This window comes from Stenella coeruleoalba, assembly GCF_951394435.1.
Source record: "Stenella coeruleoalba genome assembly, chromosome: 12".
NCBI classification, from domain to species: domain Eukaryota; kingdom Metazoa; phylum Chordata; class Mammalia; order Artiodactyla; family Delphinidae; genus Stenella; species Stenella coeruleoalba.
The window spans coordinates 65,678,347-65,691,634 of NC_137158.1; the positions used below are offsets into that span (position 1 = coordinate 65,678,347).

At 37.2% G+C, this 13,288-nt stretch overlaps 1 protein-coding gene across 10 annotated transcripts in view; it reads right to left on the reverse strand.

The window, feature by feature from the left end:
• REPS1 (RALBP1 associated Eps domain containing 1) overlaps positions 1 to 13,288 on the reverse strand; it is a 73,821-nt gene that overhangs the window by 6,345 nt on the left and 54,188 nt on the right. For 5 of the 10 annotated variants that reach the window (XM_079938935.1, XM_079938937.1, XM_079938931.1 and 2 more), the window contains 7 exons: positions 9,285 to 9,372; positions 8,397 to 8,498; positions 6,245 to 6,317; positions 4,801 to 4,919; positions 3,895 to 3,977; positions 1,357 to 1,542; positions 91 to 186 (listed from right to left, as the gene is read on the reverse strand). In XM_079938935.1, the coding sequence (XP_079795061.1) occupies positions 91 to 186; positions 1,357 to 1,542; positions 3,895 to 3,977; positions 4,801 to 4,919; positions 6,245 to 6,317; positions 8,397 to 8,498; positions 9,285 to 9,372 (747 nt within the window). The remainder of the gene's footprint in view (positions 1 to 90; positions 187 to 1,356; positions 1,543 to 3,894; positions 3,978 to 4,800; positions 4,920 to 6,244; positions 6,318 to 8,396; positions 8,499 to 9,284; positions 9,373 to 13,288) is intronic. The other 5 variants (XM_079938930.1, XM_079938934.1, XM_079938938.1 and 2 more) reach the window with 3 other exon arrangements.

The window sequence follows — 13,288 nt, forward strand, 5'->3', positions numbered from 1 at the left end:
TCTCGAACTTTATTTCTAAGATTTTCAAATTATCTCATATAACTTTTCATATGCAAAAAATGATCAATATTTAAAAAGACTTCTGTATACCACATTGGCGGGAGCGCTAGCAGCTGTCTTTTCTTCAATTTTACTATCTGTTTTGGCAACTCGAAGAGAACTTGCAGGATCAGAAGCTTTTTCAACCTAGAGATGAATATATTATTATCACAAATTATATATAAGTAATATACATATATGAATAAATATACATGTAACAAATCAGAGAGTTAAATGTTTATAAAATATTCATTCTAACAATAAGAAACGTGAGATGAAGATGAGGGGGAATTTGAGAATACCTTATAAAATGATCATTCTCTACTACTAAAGGGCAGAGAGGGGAGGTAATAAATCTCTGAGGGGGTGGGGGGCAGCTGAGGGTGCAGCACTGTCTGGGAAGTTCTTTGGTTGGGGGAGGGGAAGCGTCCATTCCAGGCGAGTCAGTACCAGTACCCTGTACACACCTGCACTCCCCTTAGGCCCACCCTGCCTTCCTGGAGGTGCAGCCCATTTCCCTAGTAGCCCCAGGCCAGGCAGAAAGTTGCAGGATTGAAGAAGTGGCTAGTAGAAAACTTTCCATGGATCAGACCCATAAGAACACTTTGTCTAAATTACGCCAGTCAAACAATCAGATTTTTGGATGTGTTAACAGAAGATCAGTATAAACTGAAACAATCAGAATGGACTTCAGAATTCCCCTGTTCCCTCCAACTCCACATTTACACTTAGCGAAGACAGGGATCCCTAGAGAAGTTCTTGCTGCTAGAACGAAAGAGTCTCCCAGAACACTGTCTGCAAAGATTAAATTTCGACATCCTGTAGTCTGTTAAGTCTAACTAATGTGACTTCCTCTCATACAATCTCCACCAAATCACACAATCAAATGCTTAGCAGTAAGATGCAACCCCCCATAAAGTGACTTAGTCTCATACAAACTGAGTGTAGCTATGGTAACCATAGCCTCTTATTATACAGAAATGTTCACCAAATCACACGAGATGTTTAGCATTAAGGTACAACTCCCAGAACAGTGTTTTAGCCAAGACCAGATGGTTGTGTTTGTGTCTTTTCATGTGACAGCTACCCCTCACCCAGATTTTGATTCTTATTAAGCATTTTATGCAACCAGCAGGTATCTGAGGCCAATAAGAAATTGAGAAGCACTGACCTAGGGAATATAAATCCTCTAAAAGAAGCAGCAGCAGATATTTTACTCGCTGATGTCCCTTCTATTATTTGCTCTTTTAGGGGTTCCTCTGAGCATGATATGAGAAGATTCCCAGCAGAAAATTAGATAAGCCCTTGAAAACTGACCGGCAAGACCTCTGGATGTTTCTCGGTTTCATCATCTTGTTCTTCATTTACATTTGATGCAGCAAATACTTCAAATTGGCTGAAATCTGCAAAATTTGGTTGTTCTGGTATCTGCTGAGGTGAGGTACTAGTGTGAGTTATTAGGCCATCGGCATCCACCGGGCGATGCACGACGGGACCAGCAGCCTATATGAGGGTTTAGGATATAGAGGAACAGACATTTTATTGGTGTTATCAGTGTCAGAGAGTAGCCTTCTTTTTCTCTGAAAATTTATTTATAAGGATGCTCTTTTTACTAGCTGAAAATTCAGGGAGGTGAGGTACAGTAACATTTAGCTCTAAAAAACCTTAAGTGAAATGCTAAGACACTAAAAAAATTAAGATGACAAACCTCCAATAAAAAAGATACTTCTACAAAATTCTTATTGCAAAGAAAGGGCATCACAGGAGAGGGGAAGTTCTGGCCCTAATCTCTGATTCTCCCCATGCATCTATTTTTTTCTTAATTGGGCTACTGCATAATTGTTCATTCTTTAAAAAAGCTATTTTTTTTAAATGTTTCATTTGTTTCTAAAAAAATTTTTTTTTTTTTGCGGTACGCGGGCCTCTCACTTTTGTGGCCTCTTCCGTTGCGGAGCACAGGCTCCGGACGCGCAGGCTCAGCGGCCATGGCTCACGGGCCCAGCCGCTCCACGGCATGTGGGATCTTCCCAGACCGGGGCACGAACCCGCTTCCCCTGCATCGGCAGGAGGACTCTCAACCACTGCGCCACCAGGGAAGCCCAAAGATTGTTATTTTTAAAGTGTGAAAACCCGTGCTCTAGCTACTCTCTGACACTCCAGTGCACGTTTCTTCAATTTGTCCTCCACTCCTTTGCCAGATCAAATCTTCTAAAGTCTTCAATCGAAAAATAAATTTATTGAGTATCTACTTTTGGTCAAGCACTATGGATAGATATAATAGTGAATAAACAAGTAAGGCCCATCCCCTAATAAAGCCTAGTGCAGGACAAGAGATAAATAAACAAGGGTTTAAAATACCGTTTGAGGAGTTTTATGACAAGGGAAGTAAGTACAGGATGCTACAGGAATAAATCTGAAGTCTCTTTAAAAAGTCCCTTTAAAAATTCTCTACATCCTATAAGAAAAATTCCACCTTCTTAGTATGATATAGGAGATGCTCTGCCCCTTTCTCACCTCTTTAATTTCCTTTCCCATGACTCTAGTTGTACTGAACTCAATGGTTTTTCCTTGAAGAATATGCCAGGCTTACCTTACACCTCTCTATGCCATTCCTTCTGGTTGTAATGCCCTCTCCCCAAGAAATACCATTTTATCTTTCAAGTCTCTGCTTAAGTCTAACTTACTTCATTTTACTTAGACCTTTTCAATGTGATTCCTGACTTTACCAGCTAGAAAAGCTGTGCCAAAGTATTTTATAAATATGTCTACTGCAGCACTTTTATTATAATTGTTTACAGTTCTGTCTTTTGCACTAGACTGGTTCTTGAGTGAAGAGACCAACTCACTGGGTTTCACAGCTTAACACAGTAAAAGCATTTTTGTTGGCACTTTAGATAAAATAAATACTGGAATATTCAAATTTCAGTGTATTTGATGATTAGGAAACCATATTTTTTACTGCAAATAAGCAACTTCATTATAAGAATCTAACTCAGAAAAATCAACCGAACTCATTCATGTAAAAGGTAGCCAGTCAGTCACATGAAACTAAGCTATATTCCAGAATCTATCTTGGAACATAACAGTTTTATGCAGATGCAAACAACTTCGACCTGGCAGGGGGGTTGCAGAAGTCATCTAACACTTCCTTCACTGACACAGTAACAAATCCAGGGAGATGCAGGGAGGTTACTCTGAGTCACTGTTAGATTCAGGACATAACATGGACACCTCATATCTCCCAGTCCATTGCTCTTTCCTCTAAACCCTCCTTTGTCAAGACATTATCATTTGGTTCACTTCTGAGCTTCTTTCAAAAAATAAATCATTATTGGAATCCTTATCTTCTAAAATAAGACCTAGCTTCCCTGAATTATTACTATTTTTTTAATAAATGTATTTATTTATTTTTGGCTGCGTTGTGTCTTTGTTGCTACGCTCGGGCTTTCTCTAGTTGCAGTGAGCAGGGGCTACTCTTCATTGTGGTGCGCGGGCTCCTCATTGCGGTGGCTTCTCGTGTTGTGGAGCACAGGCTCTAGGCGCACGGGCTTCAGTAGTTGTGGCGCACGGGCTTCAGTAGTTGTGGCGCACGGGCTTAGTTGCTCCGCGGCATGTGGGATCTTCCTGGACCGGGGCTTGAACCTGTGTCCCCTGCATTGGCAGGTGGATTCTTAACCACTGCGTCACCAGGGAAGTCCCCTTCCCTGAATTATTAATAAATGCACATTAAGAATGACAATTATGTAATTCCTGATCTTCAGAATAATTCTAGAATAGAATCAAAGACCTAACAGACAAGTTGACTAAGGGGACTATAATAACTGATGCTTAGTAGTGAATACCTAGGAGAATTACCTGTGAGGGCTGTGGTCTTGGAGGCACTGCAGGAGGTTGGGCAACAACTCCAGCCTGTTGCTGTCCTGTATGAACACACAAGTCTTCTTTTTGTAAATATATAATTACTTTGCTAATAGAACAGACAGGCTGAATGAATGCGATCAAATGATAAAAGATTTCCAATACCAACATATGGTACTGGAAGCCACATATAACTTGTAAAGCTGCCTAGATGTGGTCAGGCCTCATGGCCTCTTCTCAGACCTCATCTCTCTTGCTCTGCTGCATGAGGCACTCTTGTCTTGCTCCTCCCTATTTCCATAACACTATACATTCTTGGTTTTCTTCCCATATTTCTGATTGCTCTTTAGCTATCAAATATGAAGACTTCCAAATTTTCTCTCATTTAACACTTCAGTCTATTAATTCTACGTAAATGATTCTCAAATAATACATCACTCTTCCCTAATCCACAAGTCCAATTGGCCTGTTGATTATTTCTCTTTTTTCTCATCATTCCAAACGCATAATATCAAAAACAGAACATCATCACCCTCCGTCCTAACTTTTCTATTTCCACCAGCGTGACAACAATACGACCGGTCATATAAAAACTGAAACCTTTGAGTAAGTTATGACTCTTCTTTCTCTTTTGTCATGTAATTTAAGACCTATTAGCTTTACCTCCTTGATATCTCCACATCATTCTTTTAAAATCTCTTGTGGCATCTCTCAGGTTCCCATCGTTATCATTTGAACTCAATTTAGGTAGTCATTAAGAAAAAAAAATTCCCTCTCATTTGATACTTTTTCAATTCAAAGTTTTTCTTTATATAAGTATCAAAAAATAAGAGAAAATATTGTGTATCTTTAGCTTAATATATTTAATGTATTTAATATATATTATGGTTCTCTAACCCCTACCTGTGGTGACTGAAAAGGTCCGATTCATATCTAAAGACGACGATCTAGAATGAGAGGGCTGAGGCCTTGGAGGGGGAGGTGGTGGTGCAGTGTTATCAGGCGACATTCCTGAATGAGACCTGCAAAATTCGCCCCGTTACAATTGGTCATGCTACTGACATTGGAGCTTTTCTTTTTTCTTCTTAAGCATTCAAACTCAGCTAAGCAGCAAAGGATCTTACTGGTGAGACATTTTCTCCAGAGGACAGACGAGTATTACAGCAAACAAACAGTGCTGTTTATGATGCGCACTCACAAGTAGTTATTTAATATAGCAAAGAATCTCCTTTATAAAGTATAATTATACATCCAACAAAATTTCAAAAAATTTAGAAAGAAAGTTAGCTATTAACATGAATTCAAGGTAGACTTCTAACCTAGTGTAATGTTTTTCCATTCATTTAAAGATAATATTAGTCTGAAAAGCTATTTTCAAAAAAGAGAAACTCTACTTTCAGATACGGTTAGCTTTCAACTTATTTCAAGTTTGGTAAGCTGAGGTAGAATGTAGCTCCACTGTGTGAGATGCCCGTTCTGTGTTACCACAGGCCCTCTCATTTTAGAGGTGATTATTTATCCTCATGCTCAACCCTCTCTCGAGATTCACTTACTGGCCACCAAAGTCGTCTATGTATTCAGAAAAGAGTCTCATGGACTTTAGCAATCTGATCCTCACTAATAGGAATAAAAAGTAGACTAAAATCCAAACTGGCTGAGAACTCTAAGATATATGAAAAGGCAGCCTTTTGACTGTGTGAGCTCTTCAGAGATTCTGTATTACCACTCTCTCCATATATCCTCCGGGAGTGTGGCAAAAGGCTCTTACAATGCGTGAAAAGCGGGGGAGAAAGATGCTTCTGTCCTGTGCACAGTTCTGAGTGGACGGTGAAGCCCTTGTAGACAGAGCCCTTGCTACCCTCACCCTACCCCACACCTTTTTTTGTTTGTGCCTGAGACGTTATGTATAATGCAGATCTTCAGGGTGGGTAGGTAGTCCAACACTGGGCTGTGCTTCCAGATGACATTTTAAAACACTGAATTCTTTTGGTACTTGCCCATAAGGCTATGAAAGGAAATCTGCACATTTCTTACTTAAATAGACTCTCAGTGATGAGCTACAAAAAGGACTGTATTCAACCACTACTGCCAAGAAATTATCAGCTCATTTTAAACCTTCCACAGAATACCATGAAGACATAACGGTTCCTTTTGTTTTCCTATTAAAGTTGGAAAGAATCAAAATCATTTCCCTTTTACATAAATCAGTAGGTAACTTAACAGCCTTTAGAGAAGTGCAGAACTGAAGAATAGAGAAAAATAACTTATACTTGGTTTTAAATAATTTTAAATATTAAAACGTTAACAAGATATTTTAATTATGCTTTTTATTGACAGAAACACTAACCTTTGACGAGTTACATTGTTCCCAATCTGTTCTGGATCCGAAGTAAAAGAGTCTGAACTACTGTAACCATCTGCTGATAAATGGGATATATGCTATTTAATAATAATCATTTATATAACTGAATTATTGTTTCAAGTCAGAGATATTCAAAGATTGGCTAACACGTTAACATTTCATCATAGTATTACTAACTGTAAAAAATTAGATATAAATCAAATAAATCATGGACTATTTACACAACACAATACTATGCACAGTGAACAAGTTACAATCTAAAAAAGTTATTATTTAATAACAGAGAAATATTCAAAATAAGTTACATGGAAGGAGGACAGGAAACAGTACATGTATTACAGTTTCATTTCACATAAGAATATAACATGCCCAGAATGAGGATTAAGGTTGACAAGGAATGCTAATCACGGTCACTCGTAGAATAGTGAGATTACAAGTAATTTTCATATTTTTATTTATTACATTTCTACAAGTGTGAATAATTTTTGTAATGCAAAATTCATTTTTAAAGAATAAATTAGAAATATCTTAAGTAAAAAAGCTAACTTAAAAACTGTTAATGTAAAATTTTTAAAAATTTGACAAGGGAATAAAATGTGCTTAGACAATAATAAAATTTATGAAATTAACCAGAGGGTACCAATTTTTCACCTGAGGTCATATCATTTTCAATTTCCTCAAAGTCTTATGAAGGAGAAGAGAATCCCAGAAGAGACTAAGAGTTGTGAAGCAGTAAAGAAGTTTTAAAATAGAAACTCTAGGGATAATTTGAAGAAATACTACTCATACCTTTCAAGAGTGATACATTGAAGGGACTGGTTATTTGGTTTAGTTTCATTTCAAAATGTATCCCTTTCCTTTTTCTTGTCAAATCACTGAGAAGTTTACTTAATTGGTACAAGAAGGATGCTAAAATTAACGAATTTCCATTTGGATGTTCTAATAGGCATCTCAAACTTATCATGTCCAAACCTGAACTCCGACTCCCCCACCCCCCACACAAACCTTCTCCTACCACAGACTCTGTCAATTCCCAGTTGCTAAGATCCCTTGAACCACCCATGACCGCCCACCCCCACCCCTTGACATTCAAGCAAATCCTGTGGTCTTTTCCTACCAAAATCTAACCAGAATTTGACCACTTCTCAGCACTTCTACTGCTACCACCCTAGGCCAAGCCATCATCTTCTCTTGCCTGTATTGTTATAACTGTTTCCTAAAATGGTCTTTCCCTGTTTGAACTCTTGCCTTCTTCTGGCCTATTCCCAATACAGCAGCCAGAATAATCCTGCTAAAAAAGGAAGGTCAGATTATGTCACTTCTCCATTCAAAACCCTTCTAAATGGCTTTTCATCTTACTCAGTACAAGTCAGTCTTACACTGCTCCCCAGTTACTATTCTCCCACTTGCTACCTCTACCTGCCAAATTTACTAACTAGTTCTATTTCGGGCGTTTGCTTGCTGTTCCCAGTAAATAAGGCATCTTCCCTAAACCACGGCTTCATATTGGCTGTTCCTTGTGCCTTAAACATCCTTCCTTCAGATATTCACATAGCCCAATTCCTCGTCTCCTTCAAGTTTTAACTCAAATGTCATCTTTTGTAAGGCCTTCTTTGATCACCTTATTTAAAATGTCACTACCTCTCCCCTTTCACAACTTAATTTTTATCCAGGGTGTTAATTATCTCCTAAGATATGAGTCCTTTTTTTCTGTTACCTTCCCTACAGAATGTAAACTCCAAAAGGGCAAAGATTTTTTTGTTTTGTTTTGTTTACTGCTGAATCCCCAGTGTCTAGAACAGAGCCTGGCACATAGTATTCCATTAACATTGGCTGAATGAATGAATATATGCACAATTTCTTGTGAGACAGAAAGAAAGGAGCTAGTGGGAAAGAGCCAATGTACAAAATCTGGCTAGTTGAGAGGGATGGCAAACAGGAGGCCTGCCTTGAAGAAGGTTTAGTGGCAATGGGCAACCATTTATTCATACAGAGGGTAGGGTGTTTAAAAGGACTGACTATTCTCTGCATTATCCAGTGAAGATAATATTAAATGGTTATATATTTGAATTATTCAGACTCTAAGTCCAGACTTAATAAACCTCAAATGGAAGATGTAATTCTATCTTTCACTTACCTACAGTATTTCCAGAAGCAAATTTCACTGATGAATTTATCTTATTTTCTTCTGAAAGGTCAGATGTTTTCACAAGTAATGGGCTAGTGGGATTAGTATGATCTAGGAGAGAATTAATAGGTAAAAATACAAGATATAGGTATCTGAATTAATAAATTCATAAACCTCAGAGTACAAGACTTTGTTTCAATACTCCAAAGAAGTAGCAAGTAAATCCATGAAATGTAAGACAAAATAATATTTAATAGGACAAACATAAACCTGTTTATACAGAATTTTGTTTTCTGCCACAACAGAAGATACTTTATAATGAAAAAGTCAATCTGCATGTTCATACTTTGTTAATTTTATCCCTGTAGGGCAATTAGTTAAATAAAACACCACACAAATGACTGTAAAATAAGTAATTTATGTTGTTGACTTACATAGAAAACAAATCTATCTGTGAGAGACCCTAACTAAAACATTTAATCTAAAATGAGGAGAAACTTCAAGAGATAAAGCAAAATATACTATTTCAAAGTCAAGATTCACTTTAACATATACCTCTTCGGTTAAAATTTGAACATACTTTAAATGTAAATTCACAAGAATGATCATAAAAACCCACAGGGTATCAGAAAAGTCACGTTTTCCAAACGTCCTTATTTAAAAACTTTATAAATTAAATTCAGTAATTTGCTTTTAAAACTGTAATATAAATTTTAAAAAATATACAAGCACACACACACAGTACAAATATAATTGCAGAAAAAGTACTATGTTAAAAAAATAAGCAATTAACAAAAGAAACCTGAACTCAGAATGATTACCTGTGTATTTTGGTTTGATGCTAATCTAAAATATAACCTCCTAAACTAAGACACAACCCAGCAACAGCTTCCTTACCACTGCCAGTCCTTTTAAGTTCCATTTCCTGCATGTGGATTTTGCTTGGAGTCATACGAATGGGAACTGGATGAACAATAGCAGTATCCTACAGACAAATGGGAGGAAATACAGAATTTGTATTAAAAATGCCAAGCAGGTACCCTGAAATAACCAAAATTAAAAACACTTCAAAAACCGGTGGACAGAATTCCTCATTCACACTAAGGCAAGCATGAAAATTAATTTTTTAAATAAAAGTTCCAGAATTATATTTTAAAAAAATCAAGTTTTCTGTATACGCCTAATATTCTGATTTGTTTTATAAAAAGTACATTTTAACTTTGAGTGATTAAAGATTTGAGAAGAAAACTGATCTTATAAAAATACAATTCAAGACAATATTCAAAGGCAAAGTGTGAAATGATCTGATGAAGTTATACAAATCTGAACCTTTGAGGTTAAAAGGAACTATTTTATGAGAACCCAAAGACTAAGTAAAAGATTGAATTCATTTTCACTAAACTGCTCAAAAATTTTGACACTTTTCTTTTTCATATATAAAACAAAGTTAATGAGATGCCTGTCATATTGTAACAGTAGGCATGATACATATATTCTATAGATTAGTTCTACAGAACTGTTTAAAATTCATGCATAAAACTTCCACAAAAGGAACCCATTTTTTTAAGAGTTATGATAAGTAACACTCCTACTGTAACATTAATACTTTCCTTAAACTTTTTCATGACTATATTACATCTGATAATTCTCAACATAAGGCATGAGCGGCAAGTCTAGTTAGAGGAGTAAAGGAACTGACAGAATAAACTTCTGAAAAGAGTATAAGGCAATGTATGGCAGCCTCTCCAAAAGGGAAGGAAGAGAGAAAGGTGCATCTGGGTAGCCAGGGAGGCCTGGCCCTGGGAGCTGAGACGCGCAGGGGAGGAACTAGAACGGGATCAAGCATTTGGCTTAACAGCAACAGACCAGCTAAAACACATGCCTACAGGAGTTCAGCCCCTTCTACTAGGAGTCAGCTCATATTTTGTATGTGCTGCTGCTAAAGACTGAACTTGAGATCCTTAAATTTCAAATAACTAGTAATGAGTTTAAATTTATCATTTAATGTGAAGGATAATGACCTTTCAATTTAAGTTGGACGCTGTTTTGGTGACAGTATTAACACCACACCTCTGCAAGTTCTAGCATACCATCTCCTGTCTGACAGGTCGCCTTGGCTTATTTGCATAATCTCTAAATTCAACCCATTTATAACAAATGAATTCTTTACTGCAATTATACAGATAAATCCATTTACAGTAATTTCCTGTCCCTACGCCAGTGAGATTCTGGACAGGGTTATGTACTATTTAATAAACCTGAACTAACACTTCCCCTACAACTCTAAAGTTACAGTTATAAAACATAATAGATGGATAAAAGTTTAGATTTCTCACATAAGAATGAGTCATACTCAGGAAATTATTAACAATACACTCAAGATGTTGTTTGTTATGTTTATGGTTATGAAAAACATGGCTTTAAGAATAACTACTATTTTCTTAACTTACAATTTTAATAGCAGAAATAACTGCTGAGAATCAGATTTTAACATTCTAATCAGATTTTAACATTCTAACATTTAACATTCTAACATTCTAAATTATTAACAAAACACTCAAGATGTTGTTTGTTATGGTTATGAAAAACATGGCTTTAAGAATAACTACTATTTTCTTAACTTACAATTTTAATAGCAGAAATAACTGCTGAGAATCAGATTTTAACATTCTAAGGCAAGATTAAAGGAGAAAGCATGATAGATTCATGCTTATTCCAAACCCAAAGCACACTAAGAAAAAACAAGCAAGGAAAACTTATTAGATGCTTTAACTCATAATATTGATCTAATATATATTCTGTGTATATGTACATAGAGTCATATTTATAAAATTTGTAACAGATATATTAAGTAGCCTTTTCATATATTTCCAGTACAATAAAGGGAAGTCACAATAATGACCCCCCAAAAAGAAAATCATGAATGTTCTATTCATTCTCTAAATAATTTGCATAAGTTTCTGTACCAGCAAATCAATTTCCTATTGCATACTTCAGTCATATAACTAATTGTTGCTATGAGCCTGCAACAGCTTTAATCCAGTGGATCCTGCTACTAGTAGGACAAGGTAATTCCTGGAAGAGCTTTAACACAGATGACCAGGCCCAACCTCAGACTAGTGATCAGAAGCTCGGTCTGTGACTGTGACGTGCAGCAGAAGAGCGAGCTTTGACTTTAAGCATTTCAACACCCAGATGAAGAACCATAAATGCCTGTAAGTCTCTGGGTCCTGAGCACAAGATGCCAAAGTAACACTTTCTCTGCTCCAAATTAGCATTCCCATATTTAAAAACAGAGAAAAAAGTAAAGAGACTGACTCACAAGCTCTGCTCACTTTCTTCTAACTATTCAAATCACCCAAAACCTTTAGGAAACCCATTCCTAAACACTCATGGCACATTTGTATTATATATTTAGGTACTTGATTTTATACATCTTCGTACTTTATTGAATATTCTATTGTGCTCAAATATCTACATTTTCTACTTGGCTTAAATCTTACTATCCTGTCTGTCTGAAACCAGTCCTGTCTACTTGCTATTCCTGTGTCACTTAGTTCAGGTGCTCATCATCTCACTCTCTTTTTTTTTTTTTTACATCTTTATTGGAGTATAATTGCTTTACAATGGTGTGTTAGTTTCTCCTTTATAACAAAGTGAACCAGCTATACATATACACATATCCCCAGATCTCCTCCCTCTTGCATCTCCCTCCCTCCCACACTCCCTATCCCACCCCTCTAGGTGGTCACAAAGCACCGAGCTGATCTCCCTGTGCTATGCGGCTGCTTCCCACTAGCTATCTATTTTACGTTTGGTAGTGTATATATGTCCATGCCACTCTCTCACTTCGTCCCAGCTTACCCTTCCCCCTCCCCGTGTCCTCAAGTCCGTTCTCTAGTAGGTCTGTGTCTTTATTCCTGTCTTACCCCTAGGTTCTTCATGACATTTTTTCCCCTTAAATTCCATATATATGTGTTAGCATACGGTATGTGTCTTTCTCTTTCTGACTTACTTCACTCTGTATGACAGACTCTAGGTCTATCCACCTCATTACAAATAGCTCAATTTCATTTCTTTTTATGGCTGAGTAATATTCCATTGTATATATGTGCCACATCTTCCTTATCCATTCATCCGATGATGGACACTTAGGTTGTTTCCATCTCCGGGCTATTGTAAATAGAGCTGCAGTGAACATTTTGGTACATGACTCTTTTTGAATTATGGTTTTCTCAGGGTATATGCCCAGTAGTGGGATTGCTAGGTCGTATGGTAGTTCTATTTGTAGTTTTTTAAGGAACCTCCATACTGTTCTCCATAGTGGCTGTACCAATTCACATTCCCATTGGCAGTGCAAGAGTGTTCCCTTTTCTCCACATCCTCTCCAGCATTTATTGTTTCTAGATTTTTTGATGATGGCCATTCTGACTGGTGTGAGATGATATCTCATTGTAGTTTTGATTTGCATTTCTCTAATGATTAATGATGTTGAGTATTCTTTCATGTGTTTGTTCACTCTCTCTTGATCCCAGCAGTCCTTCACATTGTTGCCTGAACGATCTTCCCCAGCTACCTCTTTGGCGCCCCCATCTTATCATGGTACTTCTTGTTAGCTCCCAGTTAAGTTCAGATCCTTGGTCTAGGAAACAAAGATCTTCCCAGTCAGGTTTCAGCCACACTCTTCAGCTCCCCATCACTCCCCCATACGTGTCTACCCTACACTCTCACTGCACTGAATTGCTGCTGCTCGTGACCTTCTGCTTGCAATGTCCTTGTCCACTTCTGCCAATTCACGGTTTCAGTCAAAACTCATCATACAAACATACCCTCTTTTGTGAAAACTTGCCCAAACACACTGGGTTGAGTTAGCCCACAGTTCTCTGCCCACAGTTTTGTTC